This window comes from Oxyura jamaicensis, chromosome 3 (genome assembly GCF_011077185.1).
Source record: "Oxyura jamaicensis isolate SHBP4307 breed ruddy duck chromosome 3, BPBGC_Ojam_1.0, whole genome shotgun sequence".
NCBI classification, from domain to species: Eukaryota; Metazoa; Chordata; class Aves; order Anseriformes; family Anatidae; genus Oxyura; species Oxyura jamaicensis.
The window spans coordinates 115,087,860-115,111,141 of NC_048895.1; the positions used below are offsets into that span (position 1 = coordinate 115,087,860).

Below are 23,282 nucleotides of genomic sequence, written 5' to 3' on the forward strand. Positions count from 1 at the left end.
GCACTGCTGAGCTAACCGGCCACCCCCTCCACCAGCGCTGTGTGGTCAGCACACTCAGGAACGAAGCCTCCCAAATTCCTCAGAAGCCAGAACTGGGGTGGCCTTCTTGGCAGGAAAATCATGGCCAGGCTTCAGCTGGAGAAAATATTCACATGGGCTTGGATCAAAAGGAATCATTCCTAGGCTCTCCTCCCCGCAGCTCCTCAGGAGCCTGTCCCAGGAGGCTGCTGCCACCCAGCCCAGCACCTCCCCGGGCACTTTGCTGGCTGCTGGAGAAGGACAGAAGAAACCCTGCATCACTTTTTTATTATATTCTATGTATTTTCTTTTATTGTATTTTGTTTAGTTTATATTCCTTTCCTTTCCTTTCCTTTCCTTTCCTTTCCTTCCCTTCCCTTCCCTTCCCTTCTTTTTGTTGTTGTTTTTGTTTTTCATCTTTTTTATTATTTTTTTTTCACATAGCTGTCCACAGCTGGCAAGCTCCCAGCCCCACATGCCAGCTACCAGGCAGAGGAAGCGGGGAAGCCGACCGCCGGTGAACACGAAGCACGGCAGCATTGTTTGGAGCCGCAGCACCGGGTCAGAGCGACACAGAGGGTTGCTGAGCAGGGAATGTCATGGGGCTATAATTAACTCCTGCCTGCTCCCTCCCTCTTTCCTCCAGGATGCCATCCCGCTTGCCAACGGCACGCAGAGGCTTCTGCAAAATCCCCCGCTCAGCCCTGCTGCTCTCCAGCAGAACCAAAGCGATGGGGATCTTCGGGCTCGTTTTAATCTTCATCTCCCTGATCGCTCACGGTAAGACCAGGCAGGCTGAGGGTGGTAAGCAGAGGTAGCTGGGAAGAGGAAAAAAACCTTTCCTTGCTGTGTGGTCACATCTAAATACCAGAGGTACTGAGGGGGAAGGTGTCCTCAGGCTTCTGGGTGAGATAGTGGGTAAAATGGTAAAATGTGCAATTTCAACCCCTGGGGTAATGCAAATATGGGGCAATGCACTGCCTTTCTGGGAGCAGACCGGCCAGAGAATCCTCAGAAATGTCTTCTGCTCTGGGCTCAATTTTTGGATGCTCTAGGAGAAAGTTTCTTCCCTTCTCCAGGCTGCATTTGATGTTGGGACCGGGATCCTGGGAGTGCTCGCTGCAGTCGTGCATGCCCAGCTCTGTGCACGCTCCCAGAGCTGTCTTGGCCAGGCACACGTTGCCCTGGGAAGCTCCACCAACTTTTATTTTCCCACCTTGCCAGCTCGGGCATTTTCCCAACACCTTGCTGCTTCTTCCCAACAGGGCACGCACATGGACCAGACAGCTGTAACCACGAAGGGGGCTTGTGCCGCGTGGGGAACTGCATCGCTGGCGAATACCTGGCCAAGTACTGCTTCGAGCCCATCATTCTCTGCTGTAAAAGTCTGTCACCGACCACAGTAAAGAGCTGAAGGTGGCCAAAAGAGCAAACTGCAGCACGTGGAGAGCTGCAGGCTCTGCTGGCAAGGAACAGGCTGCAGCTGGTGAGGAAATCCTGTGCCTTTCTGCGGCTGTGGCTTCCCTGCTCCAGCTCCCTGAGGCTGTGCATTTGCTCATAGACTTCTCAATACATCTTTTTTCCTTTTGCTGTGACTTTTTAAATCCTCCCAGGTTATATATCTGCCCCTTCTGGTGTCTGGTTGTTACCTGTCATGCCCAGGTGAGGAATTGCCTTTCTCCTTACCCCAAAACAATAAACCTGAGGTTTAACAGAACGAGTGCCTGTCTGTGACTGCAGCTGGCACCCAGTACAGCCGCTGCTGGGGACATGCTCTGCCACTCTCCAGGAGGGGACACATCCTTCTTCTCCATCTCTTTCAGTGCAACAGCTACAGTAGAGGTGTCCTGGGTTCATCCCTCTTCCACGAAGCAGCAAGAGGAAGGAAAACCCCAGGCTTGCTTGTATGAAGTGGAGGAAGGCATATGAAAGCGATGCAGTGTTGCCCTTGGCTGCTCTCCTCACCCGTAGGCTGCATTCCTTGTGCTCCTCCTTTTCTCTGTAGTCACCCAGCAACATCTCAAAACAATTAGAATGTTTGCACCTGATGCAATCATTAAAAAAAAAAAAAAAATCAGATTTTATGCAGCTTTCTGCACGTAAACTGCATCAGCCAAAATCCATTAGCTCTCCAGATCTGCTCTCGGCCCTTCTGTGTTTTTGCAGTGTGAAATTTTGATCCCCCTGTTTGCCAGATTGCTCTTGGTCTCTCCTTCCAGGTAAAAACACTTCCCTCTGGGCCCACCAGTTCTGTGAAAGCAAGCAAACAATGATGTAATGAGGGAGCTATGCCAGCTAGCTGAGGCATTGGCCAGAGCCAGGGAAAAGTCCTCCCTGGGAGATGAAATTCTTGCTGGGATGAATCAAACAAGAAAATTCCCATTGACCTCACCAGGGTCAGGACCCATCGCTAGAGGTCCAACGATGAATTCATCCGACTTGAGGATGAATTCACGAGCAGCCCGGATCCTCTCCCGGGGTCATCCCAGTGCAGGAGGAGCATGGTCCGGGACACCGAGGCACGCGGGGAGACGCCAGCACTCCCCCAGCGCTCCCAGTGGCTGGACAGACAGACAGGAGCACTGGCTGTTGGCTTGGGAACTGCCACTGAAAACAGATGGGATTGAGCCCGGAGCCAAATTCCTCCCCAGATCTGACCGACTCCAGCCCGGCTCGCCAACACGTGCTGCTGTATGGACAGAGCACAGGCAGGGGTTTAAATTGAGGCGCCTTTCCAAATCAAACAGTTCCTTTCTCAGCTTCGTCCACAAAGTTTGTGGTTCGTGCCTCTTATCTGGAGACTGCTAGCCACCATATTTATAGCCTGTTTTCCTAAGAAAGTGCAGCAGATGAGCTCATGCAGCTCATCCTGTGAATCTCCCTGCCAGATGCTAGGCTGCCTGCCCCCAGTAGGTTTTGAAGCAATCAGCCAGCCAAATTTCAATTAAGGTAAGCTGGAAATGCTCAGGCAGCTTATAGGCAGCGTTATACCTCTGTCAGTAATGTGATAGTAAATGCAAGCTGCTGCTAAAAGGCACTGTCCCACTCTCCCCCAGTTGTTTGTGTGCTCCTTTGGTCACTGATCTGGCCAGAAATGATCCAAAATAAACCCCAGGAAAAAAAAAAAAAAAAAAAAAAAAAGCACAACCAGCCAGCCAAACAAACAAACAAAATTTTGTTGTCATTTCTGCATAACAAATAAGATGAATGGACACACAGGCAGGGAGAGGAAGGAATAAGGACAAAGGTGGAGTGTGGAGAACAGCACACTGCAGTCCAGGAACCCCACACAACCCTTCCCCATGGTTTCTTGAAGACCAATTCACTTGCCTGGGGCACTGCACCCAGTCACCAGCCCATGAGGAGCTGCTTGAACATCAATATAAGATGCTTTGGTGTGGGTGTAGGGGATGCTGCTCCAACTGATTACCCCCAGGATGGTGTATCCTGTAACCCAAGGGAAGAAAAAGGCACCTCCAACCACACAGACAGCCAGGGCAGAGCCCTACTCTTATGCCTGGTGTGTTGACCAGCACAAGCCTCCTGAATAACGTTGAGATGTTAGCTCCCAACATGTGGCTGAACGTCACACTCGCTGGAATTTGTTTGCTGTTCCCTGGCAACACGGCAGTGTTTGTTTGGCAGAGAAAAGAAATCCTGCTTTTAAAATGCCATTGTTAAACAGAGCTGTGTAATCAGCACCAGGACAATGGTTAAACAGAGTTCTGTGTGGGCAAGGTGAGCTTCATACTTGTGGGCAAGCCCCTCACGTCCTGGGGACACAGGTCTGGCACCACACCTACCAGCCCAGTACAGAGGTCTCAGGTGCCCCAGAGCATCCCAGATGGTAATAGATATCTGTTTAGGCAACTGGAATAAATGCTAGATCTCCACCAACTTCACTGAGTGCTTAGACATCTCATGGACTTGAAGACCTACGTGTTCTGGATGTAAGTCGTGGCTGCCGCATCCCTGGAGGTGCTCAAGACCAGGCTGGATGAGGCCCTGGGCAACCTGATCTGGTGGGTGGCATCACTGCACAAGGAAGGGGGTTGGACCTGGATGGTCTTTAAAGACTCTCCCAACCCAAAACAATCAGTGATTCTATGCTTTGGGTAGCTATGACCCACCAGGTATCTGTAGGCCTGAGCACCCATAGGATTTTGGCATTATCCCCCAAAATCTCCAGCAGGCTCATGGTGGACAGGAGGCATAACAGCCCGTTGGGCAGAGGTTCACACCAGAAGCATCTCTTGCAAAGCGGGACTGGCATAGGATTGTTTAGAGGAAGTCTATCAGGAAAGTCTCCTGAAATGTGCTGAGGCCTTAACTGCTCAGGGCCTAGTCATGAACAATAACTATTGGGAAACCAGGGGAAGCCAAATTTAGAAATTGATTTTATGGCAATGTGATAATTTACCACATAAAACTTCTCTCCCAAGGGAAGAAGTCTGAGAGTGGGAGAAAAGCTACGATAAATGTCACAGATATGTTGTCCTTACTGTACCTGAGGCCTTCCCTCATGGCTGCTGTTATGGCAGGAGATGGATGGTCTGTCGGGTTGGTGAGGATGGATGTCATTCCTGTCTGTAATGAAAACCTGCCCTTGGCCATGGAGAATTTGTGGGACAGATCGGAATCCAAACTGAGCCCGTGGTCACTTCTTCTGAGGTGTTGTACCTGTGCCTGTTTTTCTCAGGTTTTGGTGAAAAAGGAGGATGGGGAGGCATCACAAGATGGTGTTGGGATCCAGGAGACCTTCCAATTGCTGAACCATTTGCCCCTGCATATTCACTGCTGTGTTCATCTGCACTGCTGTAAATATACCCCAGGCTGAATTTTAAAGCCTGGGCTCTCCAGGTGCTGATGGTGGGGACTCCCCTCCTGTCTGGGGCTCTGGGGAGGATGGGGATTGACCTGACTCCTCCCCAGCCCTCAAACCGCTAAGGCACCCAGGAGCATAGTTCTATCACCGAGCACAAACCATCCTTTGTGCGCTCTGGGCCCGGAAAAAATAAAAAAATAAAAAATAAATAAATAAAAAAAGAGACTTCCTGCCCCAATTTCTGGGGGAACTCTGTTATTTGTTGGTATCGGTTGGGCTTGGCTCTCCTTCCCAAAGGACACTCACCACAGTTGCAGGCACCAAGCAGTGCCACCAGACATGAAAAGCTCCCCAAGACTTCCAGGGCCCCTTTCTCTTTTCACAAATCTTTTTTCCAGGTTGCACGCAGCCAGTTTGCATGGCACGCTGTTTAAACACTTGGTGTCCCATGACCTGAAGTCCAGCTGGCAAAGAGCCCCTTACTGCACAGTTTGGTGAAGGTGATCCTTGTTCCCCTCAAGCAGCCCAAGTTTTACAATTTGCACCCAGCCTGCAAATAAAAGGCCATCAAGGTGACTTACAGAGGGAAAACGGAGGAGTTAGTGATGCCCTCTGCTGCTTCATTGCTGCAAAGAGAATCCCTTATAAAGGTTTTATTCCCCCTTCCATTTTTCTTTTTCTTTTCTGTTTATGGGAGATTTCTGCTTGCTATTTGCTTTGTGTTGTTTGCTGAAGTTGAAATTCAGGTCCCATGTCTACTAATTTCCTGGAACTGACCTGGAGAACTAAAACAAACCAAGGGTGATCTGTGATACACAGGGTTTTCCTAAAGTTCCTGCTCCTGCCAATTGCAGAGACGTGCTCCAGCTTTCCTATTTAATAAATCCATAAAGGAATATGTGGAATTGCTATTTTTCTTGACAGCTGTAAACAAAAGCTTGGCAAATGATCTCTTTGCAGCCCAGAAGTTGGGAAATGCAAACAGACCTTTGATTTTTAAGGATCCCATGGTTTTCAGGCCAACCTTGTGCTGCTGGGGAGTGCTGGGAGGGGACTCTAGATTTTTTCACGCTCGGCTTTGTCAGTGCTAAGCACAGAGATTGGGAGCTGGAAATTAAAAATAAATAATAAGAATAATTTTCTTTTAAAAGCACAAAACTTTGATCCTGCAAATGCTTGGATGGGTTTTCAATATCTCATGCTCAAGCCTACAAACACAAGAAGAGCCAGACTCAGTCAGCCCCAACATCCTGGCTCCAGCAGCAGCCAGAATCAGACTCCCCAGTGCTCTGCGCAGTTTGTTGACAAAACCCTGCTTTTTTTTTTTTTTTTCCTTCTTCTTTCCCCCCTGTAAAATGATGTGTCCGGGAGTGGGTACATCCCAGTGTGACTGTTTGCTGTCGTGTTGAAATGCACATGAGATTGACAAAGCTCCCTCCCATCCAGCAGCGTTACACAACCCCCCCAGCCCTATAAATCCCGGATCTTCCCTCTTCTCTATCTCTTTACGGCCCTTCACTCCTCCCCGTGGGGAACACCCACCCACGCTCAGCCATGCGGATCCTCCAGCTGCTCTTTGCAATCGTTGTCATTCTCTTCCTCCAGGATGTTCCCGGTAAGGACAAAATATTTGCAGGTGTTTCTGCAGGACTGAGAGGAGAGGAAAGGCAGGTCCCTACCCCCAAGTAGAAAAGGACATGACAGATCCCTCAAGTCTAACCAAGTCAAGGCTGACCTGACTCTTGCTTCCCAGGAACAAATTTCTTCTGAAATTATCTCCATGAAGTTCCTGGATGCAGGTGTCCCAAAATCATGGGCTTTATGTTTTCTCCTCTCCATCTTCTCACATCCCTCCCCAGAATGCTGAGCCTAAGCCAGGAGCCTGAGCTCTGCTCCTGACCAGGGCACAAGCCTGATGCTCTGCAAAAGAAGGATAACCCCATGAAATCAAAAGGCACCTTTCTGGGGAAGGGAAGTGGGGGGAAAATCTGAAAGTTCATTTTTTTTTTGCCTTTTTTTCTTATGGGATTCTGTTTGAATAGAGAAGCTTTGGCTCGGTTTTTTGAGCTTTTTGTCTGGTTGCTTATATATGTGTTAGGACTTCAGGTCTCACTCATCTCTAAGGTCACTATGGTATCACTAGGACTATGATGGTATAACTGCTGAGATTTCCCTTCTCTGTGTATTTACACTCTCATTTAATTAACTTAAGTCCTAAGGATAAAAGGAAAGGGAAGGGATTTCCCACTTTGGTGGTGCATACCCACTGGTGCATCCCTCCAGAAACCCCAACCTTGGTGTTCCTGCTATGGGTAAAGAAAAGCAGCATACACCTTCTTTATCAAAACAGGGAAACCTAACAACAACATAATAATAATAATAATTCCAGCTCCAAAACCACCAGCTGATAAAACACCAGCTCCAAAAAGACACATCTCTGACCTTTGGTGTTGCCCAAGGGATCTGCCTCCCCTGACTCAGCCAACCCAAATCTGGGCATCTCTCCTAGGCTGGCTGTTAGGAGACTTGCTGGGCTTGGTGTAAGGAGGTTTTCCTCCCAGGCACACCTGCCCTTCACCACGAAGCCAGCTGAAGCTCCTGGTTGCAGCCAGAAGCTCTGGTTGCTCAGCCAGTGACACCGCGGGGGGCTCTGGGTGGGTTCCCAGGTTCCCTAAGCATGTCTCCATCCCCTTTCCCCCAGCCGCACGAGGCCTTTCGGACAGCCAGCAGTGCAGGAACAACCACGGGCACTGCCGGAGGCTCTGCTTCCACATGGAGCGCTGGGCTGGGAGCTGCAGCAACGGCCGCCTGCGCTGCTGCAGGTGAGAGCGACCACAGTGGGATGGATCCGGCACCTGGGGCACCAAAACCGTCCGTAGGAGCTGCTGTCAGACACTGCCATTCACATCCACAGCTGGGTTGGTCTGTCACCAATAAACCTCTTGGTTTTCTATATCTTCCTGCATCTGGAGCGCAGCTGCGTTCCCCCCTGAGATGGATTGTCTTGCCCCGTGCTTGGGGTTTGGCTCCTTTGCCTGCACAGAGTCACGGAGGGAGGATGGGGTGCATCGCGGTGGCCAAAGCATCTGCAGATGTGGCAGAGGACCATGGGGAGGTCAGTGTCCTTCCAGGGGCCTTGCCCAAAGCAGCCATGCAGCCTCTCTCCTAGCCCGTGCCTCTGCCTGTCACAGCCTTTATCCATCACTTTTCCTGCTCTATCTACGATTTTGGGACTCCAGGATTCTGTTTCTGCATGGAGCAACTCTCACATGAGATCTTGCTTGCACAGTGGGAGGTTTACCTAAAAAGAGAAACTCCCTGTGAGGCTGATGATAAAAACAAAAGGAGTCAAAAGGAGTCTTTTTGCCTTCCTTTGCTAGCAGGAGACACTCCAGGCTGAGCCTGGTTGTGCGCATGGGGGCAGAAGAAGAGGACCAAAGCCACCAGCAGGGCTTTGGATGGGCTCTGGATGCTGACATGTACGAAGCACTTGATTTTGGGGGTGATTAAATAGCTGAAGAAATGCTGTTCGCTTAGAAGGAAAAAAAAAAAATGGAGAAAACTACTGCCAGAGGAGAAGTGATGGATATGCTTGTGAAGGAGGAGGAGGAGACCTTGGGGCCAGCAAACCACAACCTCAGCCAGAGAGCACAGGCAGGGTTAGGTCAGGCTTGGTGACAGTAGGTGGCAGCCCCAGCCTGCTCCTCTGCTTCTGCAGCAGGAAGGGAAGGAAAAAGGAGGCTAAACTTTCCCTTTTCCACCCTGAAACATAATGTCTGCGTGGAAAATGCCTGGAGGAGGAGCTTCACGTCCACACTTTCCCCAAAGCTGTGGCAGGGTTGTGTCTGGCGGAGGGACAGCTGGCTCGGGCTGGAAGCATGGGCATGGTTTCACCCACCCCTCATCCATGCAGGGAGTTTTAGGAGGTGAAAAAGAATATTTTTTTATATTTCAGACCATATCCTAGCACCACGTGAGGGGCTGCCTCTTCTCCTGCATATGCTGAGCTGGTGGGTGGAAGTATGACATGGAATGGGTCACGGCCAGGACCCTTTACACCAGGGAGTAAATGTGGTCAGCTGTGGTGCTAAGAAGGATGGGGAACTGCCTGCCACGACGTGCTCTGGAGCAGGACTCCAAGGAGGAGGGCATCACCTAGGAGAGGTGTTGCAGGGTGAGCAAGAACAGAAATGTCTTGGTGGTGCAAGGGGAGATGGCACCAAGGGATAAAAAAAAAGTCTCCTTGAGAGAGAAGCTGGAAGGCTCATCTCCTGGAAACACCACATGTGGTATCTGGGGGTGGCCAAAATTCTCACGAAAATCTTCCTGGGACTGTGAGACCCCCAGCTACCCGCAGCAGAGACCCAGAGTGGTCAACCCACTCTGCTCTCTACCCAAGAGACCAGTCCTGTCTGGGAGGAAACAGAGGGAAACCAGTGAAACCAGTGACTGGGCTGCACTGGTTGACTCTCGGGGAGATCTGCCCCACCTTCCCCTCTGTCTAGACTCCACGTCTGAAGCTCCAGAGCTGAGCTCTTCCTACCACCACGAATTAAATCAACACGGGACGGGGTGTCCATGAGCTCCGGGGCTGGCAGTATCCCCAGCCTGGCTCCTCTCGCCCCACGGGCTACACAACCAGTGCCTTCACGTGATCCCATCTCCTGGACGCTGCTGCTCTCCTCTGAGCGACGGTGCAGCTCTCTGGGGACCTCGGAAAGCTCAGCCAGAGGTTAGCAGTCGCCCTGGCTCGCTCGAGCCATCAGCCCCATCGAGCAGATAAGGCTCCCCCTGATAACAGGACCTGCCGGCAGCGAGCCTCCAGTTTTCCACCTTTTTGAAGTCTGGCCACTGAAGTTTTGCAGAACTTTGTCCGCTTGCCAAAGTAACCAACTTCCAGCTCCAGCCTTCTTCTTCCCTCCTTCTCCCCCCCCTTCCTCCTCGCTCCTCCATGCGCCCGCCTCTCTGTGGGGCTGATAGGGATGCTGGGGGGGGGGGGACACATGAGGGGCTGATGTCATTTGTTTTTGGCTCTGAGGAGGAGAAGGAGCTGCAGGAGGAGGTGAGGGCTGGACACGTCTGTCTCTACCCAGCCTGGCGCCGGCAGCAACTGGGAGCCTTCCTTTCGCAGCCGCCTCCGCGCCTTATCAGGGGCAGGATGAGATCTTGGGGACCGCGCCGATGCCGGGGCTGCGAGGGGAAGGAGGTGGGGAGAGCCTGAATGTGAGCCTTGTGAGAAGCACGCCTGGACGGACGCGTGCGTGTGAGTGTGTGTGTGTGTGCAGTCACTGCTGGAAGCAGCTCCTGGCAGGAGCCGCGCCGGGAAATTGCTCCCAGCAGGATGGAGCCAGCTATCAGCCGAGAAGAAAGCGCCTCTGTGCCCTGTCACCCTGCTCCTGCTGAGTTTAACCTCTCCCATTCCGGGCAGGCAACCTGGAAAATCCTACGGGACTATCTGCGAAGGGTTCAGGAGGATCTCTTGCCAGCAAAGGAGGAGGCCAAGCCCTGGGGGTGGAGGGAGGGAGGTGGTGGCATCCGTCCCCTGCCCAAAGTGGGGCTGGAGGTGCTCTGAGGCAGGGCTGGCTGCAGATTTACCATGGAAATGGTTTTGAGATGGAGCATTGGGTCCTCCTCCAAAGGGTCTTGGCATTTTTTTTTCCATCTTGGGACAGAAAACCTTCATTTTCCATAAAACAGCAATAGCCCCTAACACCACTCATTCTTCTTCTCTCCCTCAGAATTGGGTTTTGATCAGAAAATAAAGAAATAGTTTGATATAAATCCAAAATCAGACTATGCCTCGTCTGTCCTACAACACAGCCCTGGGGAGGGAGTACCCTTTGGGACATGGGAGCTGCAGCTGTAGGAGAAAGTTCCACAGAGCCATAATCTCCAAATGTTTTTGACCGGGCACCCCACTGGTAAAATATTTTTGAGCATGAACCTCCAATATACACACGTTTCTGTATTTATGAAATTATCTACATATCGTACTGCACTACTGTATTGTGTACATTGTCAAACATACATGAAAATATAAATTAAAAAAGGATGAGATGGAATAAGCATTAATTTTATTACGGTATTTTATTTATTGGTGGTGTGAAAATATTTTCTTCCTGCACCCCAATGGGTTGTCCTGTCCACGCCCCACTTTGGAGACCCCTCTCTAGAGGAAAAAGGGGATTTGGGATGAATGCCCTGAAGGTGTAGGGCATAAATGTAAACATTGAGGCATTCTCTTTCCAGCTGGAAATTAAAAATATATATATATTTTTCCACTTGGAAAAAAAGGAATAGCATTTTGAGTAAAAATCAAATAGATCTTGAAAAACCAGGAACGCTTTAAAATCTGGGTCACCTTCAGGGGCTCCTCCACACCTAATTGCTGTTTCGGGACAGCCCTTCCCATCCCAGCAGAGGTGAGTGATCGGGGTGAGCGATCCGAATACCTCCAGCACAAAGGTCTCCATTTCCTCTGGCCTCCCTGGCTCCCCTGAGAGCCAAAGGAATGGGCTTTGCGCACCAAAATTCACGTCTTCTTATCTCTGCAGAAGGAGAAGGGAGCCAAGCCGACCAGGCACCATGGAGACACTTGTGTCTCTTAAATGAACCCCGTCAGCAACACCCTGGCACCTTTCTGACGTGAATAAATGGATGTCCTATTTGGATGCCCCTGTGGGAAGGGGTACGGCCACGGAGCCTGCTCCACGCTGACCTTTCCCCATCCACGTCAGAGCAGAAGCGTGTCAGTCGGTCAGCGCTGATGGCTCGGCGTGTACCGAAGCACATTGTCTGGGCGTAAATAAATGACTTCACCCTCTTGGCGAGGCGCTCGGGGCTCTTTCGGGAGCGCCACGTGGAGGAACAACAGCGCGGGGGCCACGCAGCCCTGCTCTCCGCAGGGATGGAGCTGGTGGAGGGCTCCAAGACAAACACCGCAGCGCCGCCCAAAGCTTGTGGCTCTTGGCCTGGAGACGTCCTGGGATGAAATGCAGGGCTGAATTTGGGGAAAGCCCCCTGAGGAGGGGTGCTAGGTGAGCCTGTTCTCCTCTCCATCCTCATTTCCCCATGGAGATGGGCCGTCAGGCTCTGCCAGGCATCATTTCTCCAACCCACAGTGTTCAGCGCCGCGGGCAGGGGAGCAGGACCCTTCCCCAAGCCTGGGAGGGATGCAGGAGCTGTCAGGAGGAGTTATTGTCCAGATCTTCGGGCCGCTATCAGCGACTCCCACGCGCTGGAAGTGAGATATGCGTGACAACATTTTTTCCACATGCCGGCTTATCGGGGCTGAGAAGAGGGGAAGGGGCTGGAGAAGGTGATGGGGCGGAGAAGGGGGATGGAGGGGAGGTGCGTGGGTATGAAAGCCCAACCACCCCGTCCTTCACCTGCCCCGTGCCCTGTGAAAGGAGAGAAAAATATATTTTGGGGAGAAATGTGTTTGTAATGTAGTTGTGTTGGGTCTGCAGCCTGCTGGCCCACTGGGGACCATCCTAAATTCTTTGGGTATGATCCTAAAACCTGCTTCCTGAAAACATCTCTCTCAATTCATAGGGGTGTATGTACAAATGGAAAGACCTTCTGCAAGGATATTGGCCGGGCTAGCAAGACCCCATGGGGTACGATCCCAGTTGTCAACTGCATTTTGCAGCGATGACTTCTGTCAAGCCCTGGGAAGGCAGGGTCTTGGCCCACAGCCCTGTTTAGCAGAGCAGAGCCTGAAACCCAGCTTTCTTGGTCTTTGGAGAAGACAGAGGGAGCAGAAATCCAGCACAGCTCTTCAGTTAATTGCCAGCCTCCGATCAGGGTCAGCACCACCAGAGTCGTGTACTGAAAACCTTCAAAATGCCTTCCGAGGCCAGGCAGAGCCATCCCACCAGCCACTACCCGCCCCCAGGCCACCAGCTGGACCGTCCTGAGACAAAAACAAACCCAAAAATGTGTGGGGGCACATTGCCGAGCGCAGGAGAGGCGAGTGGGTTTTGCATGGATGAGCCTGCAACCCCAATGCTCTCATGAGGTAAATGGTCATCCTTTGCCCAATAAATGAGGTTTCTAAAGGAAAATGGTGTTATAAAGCCAATAAATACCCTTGGTAGGGTCGTTTTTTTGTTGTCGTTTGTTTGTTTGTTTGTTTGTTTTAATTTATCTCCTTTCTGTACATAAGGACAATGCATCCATGTCCAGCTCTTGAAAACAGAAGACACTTGCCACTTTGTCCTTCCACTGTCCAGGAGACTGAAGAGGAGAGCTTCCCTTAGCTCATGAAAGGTCTTCCAAACCCAGCCACCCAGAAGATAAGTAGTCCAGCTTAGCTGCAGGGTTGGCAGCCTGGCAGAGGGCAGAGCCACCTCCCGCTGTGTCCTTGCCCAGGTGCTTCTTGCTCTTCCCTTTGCTGTTCTCTGCCCTTGTGGCTTGTGGTCACCAAAGGGTGACCTGCTCGGGGTGGGTGGTAAGTGCACCAGGGAGAATGAAACTGGGGTAAGGGCCATGGACTGGGTAACATAAAGGCTGGCCAGCTTGCGTGTGCACACAGAGTTAGGAACAGGACAGAAATATATGGGCCCAGTGTCAAAGGACAAACCGCCACACGTCATCAGGAACAGAAAGAAGGCAGCTCTCACACGGAGAAAAAAAGCCATCCTTTTTCCTTGAAAAGACAATATTTTTCAACCTGCCATACACATGACTATGAGTGAGCAGCAAGCTGTCCCCAGGGGTCACGCCACCCAAGCTGGCAGCCCTGGTCCCTGTTCCTGGGACTGTCCTTTGCCCTCACAAGGTTAAACACTGAGGAGCTCAGCACGCAGTGCCTTCCTCCTTCCCTCCCCTCTCCTTTTCCCTACAGCAATGGGGCAGTGAGTATGCAGACACTCATGATATCTGCATGGGGAAGGATCAAACCAGACTGAACTGATTTTTGAGGGAGGTGGGGAAAAAAGTCCGGAAAACCTGACGTAGCAGATGGTAATGCCAAGGCATCTGTGAACCACAAAGCCTTTTGGGAACTTGTTGTGGGCCCAGCAAGCAACCACCCAGCAAAAGGTTATGGGGCTGCAGACTCAATCCCACAGTCTGCAAAACCACCAAAACTGGGGTTTCCTTCCCTCGATAAGCAGTGGCGATATGAGTCAGAAATGCCTGTGCATGGCTTTGCCATAAGCACATGGGGCAGCATTTGCTGAGCGTGCTGATGCTTCTGGAGGCAGACTGATCCCAAATGAGCATTCAGCCATGATCAGCTCTAGAAATCCTTTGTATGAGGCACGGGGAGAACAGACAGGAGGCTTCCCCCAGTGTCTTGTCCTCCTCGAGAAATCCTGGGACTAAACTAGCTCCTTTAGCCACACCACCAAGAAACACAAGGAGCAAAACAATTACCGGTAACATCTAATTTTCGTGGTGCATTCGATGCTGATGCCAAAACATCCCCGGTGCTGATGCATCTTCCAGGCAGTGACACAGCTGCTGAATCAAAAATTTGTGTTTTATTCTGGGCTGAGCCTGCCTGAGCCCATGCTGTGGCAAACAGGAGGTCAATAAAGGCTTGCCGTGGGAAGTAATCTTGTTTTAGGTTTGGCACTTTTTCAGCTGCAGGGTAGAGCTGTTCCTACGGCATGGGATCTGTCACATGGAGAGCTGGCCTCCGTTCCTCTGAACGGCTCTGCAGGTTTCCCTGCCTCAGTTTACCTATTTGTAAGATTAAGGCAGAGATAAGGCAGTGTCCCAAAGCTGAATGCTCATGAAGAGATGGAGGAATTGAGGCTGGATGGGACCTCAGGGTGTCTCTGATCTTCCACCTGTTCCCAGGATAAGCTGGAGAAGGTGCCCCAGGGTGTCACATGTCATTTATTAGATTTATAAGAAATACCTTAATATATTATCTTTATAATATCTTTGCAATAGTAAAGGCTATCTTGGGATGCAGACTCTTAAAGACATCTCTGCCAAGGAAAGTGATTTTTGACATGATTAAACTTCCCACAGAAACATCCTGTGACCCTGATATATTTTCTTTCCCTTGAGCAAATTAAAAAGAGGAAGCAGTCAGCATGAAAATCCCTCCATATACCATCCAGGAAAAAAAAAAAAAAAAAAAAAAAAATCTAAAAAAAGCAATTTTCACCTCTTACCATGCAACCTTCCTTCTCCGGGGGGGGATATGAACCCATTTCCCTCCCCACCCGCCGTCCCTGGAGAAGACGGATCGGGGAGGGGGTCACCCTGTCACCCTGAGCCTCCCTCTCCACTGGTCCCCAGGGTGCCCGGCTGTGCCTGCAGAGGCCGTGGGAGTTTGGCTACCGTTATCCGGCTCTTATCAGCCCTAATGTGCAGCCTGTCACCGATCCCACTTAGCTCAACGACCTTGGGGCGAGCCCCGTCTCCAGAGGACCCTGCTATCTCTGGACCGGCGCAGACCTTGGCTGGAGCCGGCGTCTTCTGACGACAGAGGAGCTGCCCCAGCTCCCCACCCTCTCCCGTTGCTTCTCTCCCGGGTCTGGCATGGGCTTGCCTGCTTCTTGCTGACCAAAATAGCAGCAGAGATAACAGCCCCAGGCAGGGAGGCAGTGGTAAAATTTCCATTCACAAAACCAACCTCCCCGGCGCCCCAGAGAGGACAGCCTGGCCGGTAGTGTCTCTGCTGAGGCAGGCTGGAGGCCTGTTTTCAAGTGTGGAGTTACCCAGATTTTCTTTTCAGAGGCATTTTACCACCCAGGAGGCCATGAGGAAGCTTGTCCTTCCCCATCCCAGGCACCTCTACCTCATCTCCACTTTCCATGTCATGCCCATGATATGGTCTCATGTCCACCTGCAGACCCATCAGACGAGGACACACACTACCCATCCCTAGAAACTGCTTGGAGATACCCAGATGGATGCCGAGGGATCACACAGCCCCTGGGGTTCCCTGATTGCTTTCTCCACATGGTTTGACCAGGCTCACCACCATGTCTGTGGTCTAACCCACTCTGCTGATACCAACTGGAGACCTGTGGCCAATCTCTTCCCTCCTCCCCTCTTCTCAAGGCTGCCCAAGCCATGGCTGGAAATGTAGTTTGGCTACCATAACGCAGATGTTGTCACCACATGATGTCCCATCCTGCTTCAGAGAGATGGGACCCAGATCATCCCTCCTACCAAGGAGGGAATTAAACAAGTGTCCACATTCTTTAAGGACTAGGCCCTTGCTTTCAACCCCAACCAAGGATCACTGAGACAAAGAAACCTTGGGCAAATTTTGTCCATCAGTACATGCCAGAGACCATTCCCAACAAGCTCTCCTGGAGTGCAGAGGTTTTAGACTTAACACACTCCCATCAGTCCATGAGACTTTTGAGCAGTCCAAAAGACTTTTCTGGTCTGCCTTTGTCTTGGTGGCTTCCTCTCTGTCTGCAGTAAGAGAATTTTCTGTTCCATCCTTCCCTCCATTATTCCCCTATATTCCTCTTCCAGCTTCTTCTCCTTATCTCCCACCACCTTCCTGTTTTTCTTCCTCACCCAGCACCCTCCAGCCGCCCTGGCTCCTGGACCATTGGCTTCCTCCTCCGGCCAGTGTCCTCCTGGAGATAGCCCCAGGCCTCCCCGGGGACCACAGGCGACCCATGGGGCCCCCATCAGGAGAAGGTGGCGGTGCTGACCCCAAGCTGAAGGAAATGGCACGGGTTCCACGGAGGAAACAACAGCAGCAGGCTCCCAAAATACCTCCTCATAAGGGCTACCCCAGGGATGCGGAGATAAACAAAAATAAGCTGCCTTCGGGGAGGAAGGAGGAGGAGGTCAGGGCTGTTCGCCTGAGATGTTTGTACATAAATACCACTCCCGGTCTTCCCGGCGGGAGTCTGCATCCTTTTTGGAGCAGGGATAATTTTTATTCAAGCTCTGCTCACCTTGGATGTGCAGCTTGACATCACGGCAGGAAGGAAGATGCTCCAAGCCATGAAGGTGATGTTAGGAGGGCCAGGCCCTGACGCAGCCATTCCCAGTAGAAGATGCCCACTTTTTTGGTGTATGTTCCCTTGGGTGGGTGCCAGTTCAGGGTTAGGACCTCATTTGATGATGGAAATACTCAGGTCTGTGAGATGTGGCCACCACTTGCCCCTCAGGTGAGGCCTACGGTCTCTTGGTGGACGTATGGGGCCAAGGTGCCACAGGCCCTGTCCACCATGCACCTCAGTGGGCCGGTTCCAGTGGCCTATGACTAACAACCGATTTCAATCTAGCTGACTTGCTACCTAATCATCTAGGAAACTCCCCAACTTCTGGCTTTCCTCCCCCCAAAAAACTTATCCAAAACCCCAGGACAGAGTCATTTTACCCTCAAGTCTTGGTTTAAACAGGTGCATCTGATTCTACTGCAATTAGCACAAAACACATTCACCGTCTCCATCTGCTCTTCCCAAGCCGAAACTGCTGCCCCCCTCCGCTGAATTTATCAGATATTTGGCTGGAAAGTGCTTTGGGAGGCAGCGGGGGAGGCGAGACCTTGGGAATGAGCCCTGGGAGAGACCTGCAGCTGCGTGCTTCCCCCGTGCTGCTGTGGCTGTCACGAGATGCTCTCCTGGCTCCCCCCGGGTAATCCCACCGTAAAGCTGCTCCTCATTAGCTCCTGCTCTGTCTATCTTTTCTTTTCAGCACCTTTGTGTGCACAGCCAGCTGGGCTCATCATGCACGAGGCCTCCCAAAACTTCACTGTCCTCGTCTCCAGCCTGAGGTTTCCAGGATCAGCTGGTGTCGTGTTTCCTTTGTGCAGGAGATGGGCTGAAGCAAGTCATCACCCCCCGACCCTCCTTTCTGTCCCTATAATCCTGCAGAGACATCCAGCCGAGGATGGCAATGCAAGTTCTTGCTGATGAAAGCAAAACTTGTGCATTTAAGTACCTAAAAATACATCAACACTTCCACAGCGAGCTGTGACAGTGAGACCAAAGAAGAATAACGCACAAAACCTCTCCGAGATGGTGAGAAAGGCCAGCATGCAGCTGGTTTGCTCCCCGCTTTTTTGCATCCCTTGGCAAGACCCGTTCCCAGCTGGAAGCCCCCCTACTTGCCCAAACCTCTGTTTGCAGCTTCAAGTGTCGAGCAAGCTTCTCAAGCACACAGACTCCCGTTAGGCAACTGGATGTGCAGCAGCAGAAGTTCAGTCCTCCTGTCATGGAGATTTTATGGTTCTCTGCTTCCTATTCATTCCCGATGCACATGCCCCTGGCATTGTTTTTATTATTATTATTATTATTATTTTTCCTTTCTGTGCTGTGATGAAGCAGGGCTCCTTGCTTAGCAGCCAGTGGACATTGGAAATGCTCCCACCAGTTTCTGCTGGGGTCAATCCTTGCTAGAAGCTGTGACACCAACAGGGCTGGTACTTTGATTCAATACCTCCTGGAGACCCAGAGAAGGATCCTGCAGCTCTGTCCCATCCAGGAGATGGGATGAGAAGCAGCAGACTGTCCCATCTCCCTAGGGGAGCCATTCCCAAGCATCCACGGGTTGGGATGACAGCAATCATCCCCCAGCAATGAGACCTGTTCCAAGATGAGCCCTTTTGTGGTGTCCTGCAAGGAGAAGCACTTTTTTATTTTTTATTTTTTTCTGTAGTTTTCTGCACACATTCCTCCTGCACTTTATAAATCCTTCCCGGACCACGAGGTGGCACCAAAACCCAGCGCAGCCTGCAGCAGTTCGCTTTCCCCTCGGGTCTGGCCTCATCCTGCAAACCCTGAGGTCCCCAGCGGGCTGCTGCTGGGGTGGATGCGCACGGGCTCTGTCCCCGCAGAGCCTTCCTTCCACCCGTGGGAACCTCCCTGTCAGCCTCTGCACAGTTTTTTATTTTTTTCCTAAATAAATTAAAATTTCCCTAGATGCCCTTTAATGTGCCTTACAACCCAAATTGTTTTGTGATTCTATGACTCTGTGGTAGGAACAAGCCCATCAGCCAGGAGGCCAGGTGCCCACCTAGCTCAGGGCCTTGTCTTGGCCATGGCCAACCTCTAAGCCTTCAGAGAGAGGCGAAATTACTAAAATTAAAATACTTCCCCCGAAGAAAAAGGGGGAACAGGCAGAGCTGCTCACAATGGAGGACGCTGGAGTGCCAGACCTGCAGGAGAGCAAAGGACACAAGAGAGGATTTTACTTTTTCCATCCTGCTGTCCATGTTTGAAGCACCCGCAGCAAAACGCTCTCGGTGCCAATTGTCACAGCGTGTGTCAGTGCCTCAGCTGCTCTCTCACTTCTTCTTTGCAGCTGATTTCCTCCTCCAGGGCCAGCTGGAGGTTTCTGAGAGCCATCCCTTCCCTGGTGCCTGTTGTGCAAGCCCACCATCTGAGCAGGAGCTGACCGCAGGAGGATGAGGAGGGGAAGCCAGCTCTCGTTTCCCATCACAAGCTGGGACAGACGGACAGAGATTGCATCTGTCACAAGCCGGGACAGACGGGCAGAGATTTAAAAGCACAAGCTCAGCAAGTGCTGGAGGGAGGAGGTCGGGAAGAGGCACACGGGGAAAGCAGCTGACATCTGGCTCACACTTAGTACCTCTCTTGGGTTTTCTGGGGATGGGGGTAGGGTATGAGTACGACCAAAGGCAGGCAGGTCCCGCAAAGGGAAATGAAAGCACAGTGTCTGCCCCAAAGGGTTTCAGTCCTCCTGACGTGGGTGGAGAGCACATGGGAAAGGTGCCCTGGAGGGCAGGTGTTTCCCAAGAGGGACATCATGGTCAGCCTGGGATCCTATCACCTGCTGAAGCCCCAGCCACACGGGAGCAAAGAGAGCACTTATTTCCCAAAAAGCTAGGGCAGCAGCCCCCACAGAAAAGAAGGAAGCAGTACCCATGGGTTTAACATTCACCCCAAAATCCATCCTGGACTGCTCAATATAAAGGCTCGCTGATGGTTGTGCTTGCTTCAAGTCAAAGGAGGGGAGATACCAAAGGGAGATGATGATGCAAAGGAATATTTTCCATATTTTCCATACAAAATGCAGAAAATGCTATTAGTGTTTAATTTAGATGAGGATTTTGCCTTGCCTTAGAGGCAAGGATTAAGTGTGCCCAAATCAAAGTCCTGGCAGCAGCTGGAAAGCAGCGGGAGCAGAAGCCTGGAGTGGTTTCTGCCTTCATCCTCCCCTCTGCCCATAGCCAGAGCGGTGCAGAGGGACAGAGAAACACAGAATCAAAGAATCGTTAAGGATGGAAAAGCCCTCCAAGATCACCCAGTCCAACCATCCCCCTACCACCAATGTCACCAACTAAACCATGTCCAACCTCTCCTTGAACACCCCCAGGGACGGTGACTCCACCACCTCCCTGGGCAACCTGTCCCAGTGCCTGACTGCTCTTTCTGAGAAGAAATGTCTCCTCATTTCTAATTTAAACCTCCCCTGGTGCAACTTGAGGCCATTCCTCGTGAACTTCCAAGGAACAAATGATATTCCCGGCATTGCCTCCCCCTTGGGCTCTGCTCTCACCAGCTCTCTGCTCACCCAGAGCTGGATTTGCTGCTTCCCAGCCACAGTGGGAAGAAACTTTTTGCTTTTTGCTTATGCCATCCAGCAAAGTCACTTGATTCCTCGTGAGCTCACTGAGTCACCAGGGCTTGCACAACTGGAGTTCCCTGTTTGTGAGGATCTGCTGGGAGAAGGGGGAGGATGCTGCAGGACGAGTCCCAAGCAAGAAATAATCTCAGCAGGGACCTTCAGCCTCATGGGGAGCTGTAAAGCAAAAAGGGCTCAGATGGGGGTTAAGGTTCCAGCCCAGAGCTGCTGCTGGGCAAGCTGAAATCTGGCAGAATTAGCTGACAACCAGCATATTTGTTGAGTTTTTTAAAGCCACGTGCTTCGAGTGCAAGGGTTTGAACTCAGGCATCCCAGCTCCCACGCTGAAGTTGAGAGCTGCATCCACGTCCAGCTTCTACAGCCAGCACTTCTCAGGCAGGGTCAGGGCTTCCCTGTCCTTTTAGAGATGAGAAACACAGATATGTTGTCTAAAATGACACAGGGACCTGATGTAGGCTGGCTAGTTCTCAACTGAAAGTGATAAAGCCTGGCACACAGGCAAAAATACATTTCTATCTCATTACTGTTGAAGCATCAAAGGCCTCGGGTTGGGTAATCTGCAACGTGTTGTGGGCTGGGTGCTTCATCGCCCCGTGATGGGAAGAGGAAAGCTGGTGCTGCGCAGGGCAACGTCAGCTTTGGAGGGTGAACCGTCAGCAGAAGAGGGCTGCAGCTGGCACAAAGTCAAGAAGAACAATGTGAAGGAATGAGGTGAGGGCAGGAATATTAAATATCTTCAAAAGAAGGTACTACAGTGCTGTTTCAGTTTAATATTAGTGATTAAAAGTGGCCTATTAGGGTGAATTAGGAAAAAATGTGGATGCACACACCCAGAAGGAGCCCACAGCAAGAAGCACACGTTGCTCTTATCCCAAGCCAAGGTTTTTGCTTATTAACAAAATCTGAATTCCATCCCCTGGTCCTGAGCAATAATGGTTTGAAAGCCTTGAAATGCAAAAAACATGCCTACATTATTCAGTTTTCTTTTTCTTTTTCTTTCTTTCTTTCTTTCTTTCTTTCTTTCTTTCTTTCTTTCTTTCTTTCTTTCTTTCTTTCTTTCTTTCTTTCTTTCTTTCTTTCTTTTTTTCAGTGAAACTGAAACTCTTCAGTGAAACTCTCTCTGAATTTAGCCCTGTGGATCCTGCAGCAGCTCCTTAGCAGCTCGGTGCCGCGTGATGTTGAAGCAGCGACACGGTGATTTTACGAGAGATAAGAGGAGGTTGCCCAAGACCTCCTGCTGGTTTCCTTATCTTGTAGTGGTGGATTCTGCTCTGAAGGCTGAAGCTTGCCACAACCAGAGTAAACATCTTTTTCTCTGATATTCTAAAAAGCCCTGCAAGAGCAAAAAATAAATTAAAATATAATAATAATAATAATAATTGTAATAATAATAATAATGAAGTTTTCTTTCCTGCCTGATTTGGATACATGAAGAATTTATAGGCTCCTCGGAAAGCATCTCTAATGGAGAACCTTTCTGGGCTGGATTCAGCTCCGTCTACCAAAAGAACCCACCTCAAAAATGGACATTTCTCCTGCCCAAATGGACTGAAAAAAGGAACGGTGACTTCATCGCTTCCTCGGAGAAGAGAGAGGCCAGCTCCCCATGCAAAGCCTTACTTTGTGCTTTCAGTTCTTGAAAAAGACAACAAAGCATTCACCAAAAACCAGGTGGCCGCTCTGGGAGGATGATAAAGGACAGCCCGAAAGCAGCACAGCCCCAGAGCAAGGCAAAATAAATGCTGCTGTAAAGATGCTGGTTTGGCACTCGTAGGGGAAAAAATAAAATGAAACGAAATAAAATAAAGAACTATAAAAAAATATTTGGAAATAAGGAGGTATTGGAAATAAGGGTAAGGAGCTTGAGTGATGCTCCGCAGCACACACAGCCAGTGGTGCTGAGCACTTGGGAGCTGCGTCGTGCAAAGGTCAGGCCACAAGCCGGCTCCTTCTGCCTGTCGTCAGCCAACAAAACCTCACGGCAGCATGGGAATATCTGCAAAAGCAAACAAGAACCGGCACCGTGAGGGATTGCTGCGTGAGTCAGAGTCTGAGCGAGGTTGGGCAGGCCACGAGGGATTTATTTGCTCTTCGGTGATGATTTTCATTTCCAAAGCATGGAGAAAAACACAGCAAAAGGTTTTGTTCTTTGCTGGTTAAAGATTATATCGAAAGGAAGCTGCTGGTCCAAGGGCCTTTGCCCACAGAGTATCGAAGCATAAACACGTTAAGTGCCCCCGTGTTTGTGCAGTGTTTATTGGAGAAGCTGGTGCTGGTGTATTTAAGTTCATTAAATGAAATTGCTCTGATTTTTTTTCCTTGCCTTGCCCAAGCTCTGCCGGACGAAGCTGGGAAGAAGAGAGGATGAATGGCCTGATTTCTCTGGTGCTGCTTGGCATCTCCTTGTGCCCTGCAAGCTCCTTCAAGGCATACAACGAAACCCAGCAAAGCCCAGCAGCTCACGGCATCCCTCCTGCTGTGCGTGCAGCGCTGAGCATCTGCTCCCTGCTCCTGCTCGCGGAGAATTTGTTGTATCCTCACCGCTCCCAGAGAGGGCTGAGAAAAATGTATATACGTGGGTTTTTTTCTCTTTAAAGGGAAGCTTTAGCAGCCTTGTGGTGTAGAACAGGACATGAAACTGGGTCTTAGAATGACCTGCGGTGTTCACAGTTCTTGCGAGAACTGGCCAAAATGAAGTCAAATGGAAAAGTAAATTGGCACGGTGTGGATTTGCTGGGCTTCCAGGGGAAAAGTGCAGAGGATGGTGGCAGGATGGGGGTGGGAAGGGCGGGGGGTGGAGGTGGGATAGAGGTGAGATTGAGGTGGGAAGGAGATGGGATGACGAGGGGATGGAGGTGGGATGGAGGTGGGATGGAGGTGGGATGGAGGTGGG

General features: G+C 50.9%; 2 protein-coding genes across 2 annotated transcripts; both read left to right on the top strand.

Annotated features, from left to right (window-relative positions):
- The first annotated feature begins 599 nt into the window (after nucleotides 1–599).
- LOC118163739 (gallinacin-12-like) lies at nucleotides 600–2,092 on the top strand. The gene is made up of 2 exons (XM_035320674.1): nucleotides 600–798; nucleotides 1,284–2,092. Exons 1-2 carry the CDS (start codon nucleotides 666–668, stop codon nucleotides 1,430–1,432), a joined length of 282 nt encoding a protein of 93 aa, XP_035176565.1. The 5' UTR covers nucleotides 600–665; the 3' UTR covers nucleotides 1,433–2,092.
- Nucleotides 1,548–7,798, top strand: LOC118163740 (gallinacin-13-like). Its single transcript, XM_035320675.1, has 3 exons — nucleotides 1,548–1,680; nucleotides 6,355–6,455; nucleotides 7,545–7,798. The coding sequence occupies exons 1-3, from the start codon at nucleotides 1,673–1,675 to the stop codon at nucleotides 7,667–7,669; spliced, it is 234 nt and encodes a 77-aa protein (XP_035176566.1). The 5' UTR covers nucleotides 1,548–1,672; the 3' UTR covers nucleotides 7,670–7,798.
- The last annotated feature ends 15,484 nt before the right edge of the window (nucleotides 7,799–23,282 follow it).

What these genes read in the sequence shown, in the direction of transcription:
- LOC118163739 (XM_035320674.1), top strand. Translation starts at nt 666, where the DNA reads ATGCCATCCCGCTTGCCAACGGCACGCAGAGGCTTCTGCAAAATCCCC. An exon ending in CATCTCCCTGATCGCTCACG is followed by an intron (nt 799 to 1,283) that starts GTAAGACCAGGC and finishes TCTTCCCAACAG; the next exon opens with GGCACGCACATGGACCAGAC.
- LOC118163740 (XM_035320675.1), top strand. An exon ending in TCTCTTCCTCCAGGATGTTC is followed by an intron (nt 6,456 to 7,544) that starts CCGGTAAGGACA and finishes CCTTTCCCCCAG; the next exon opens with CCGCACGAGGCCTTTCGGAC.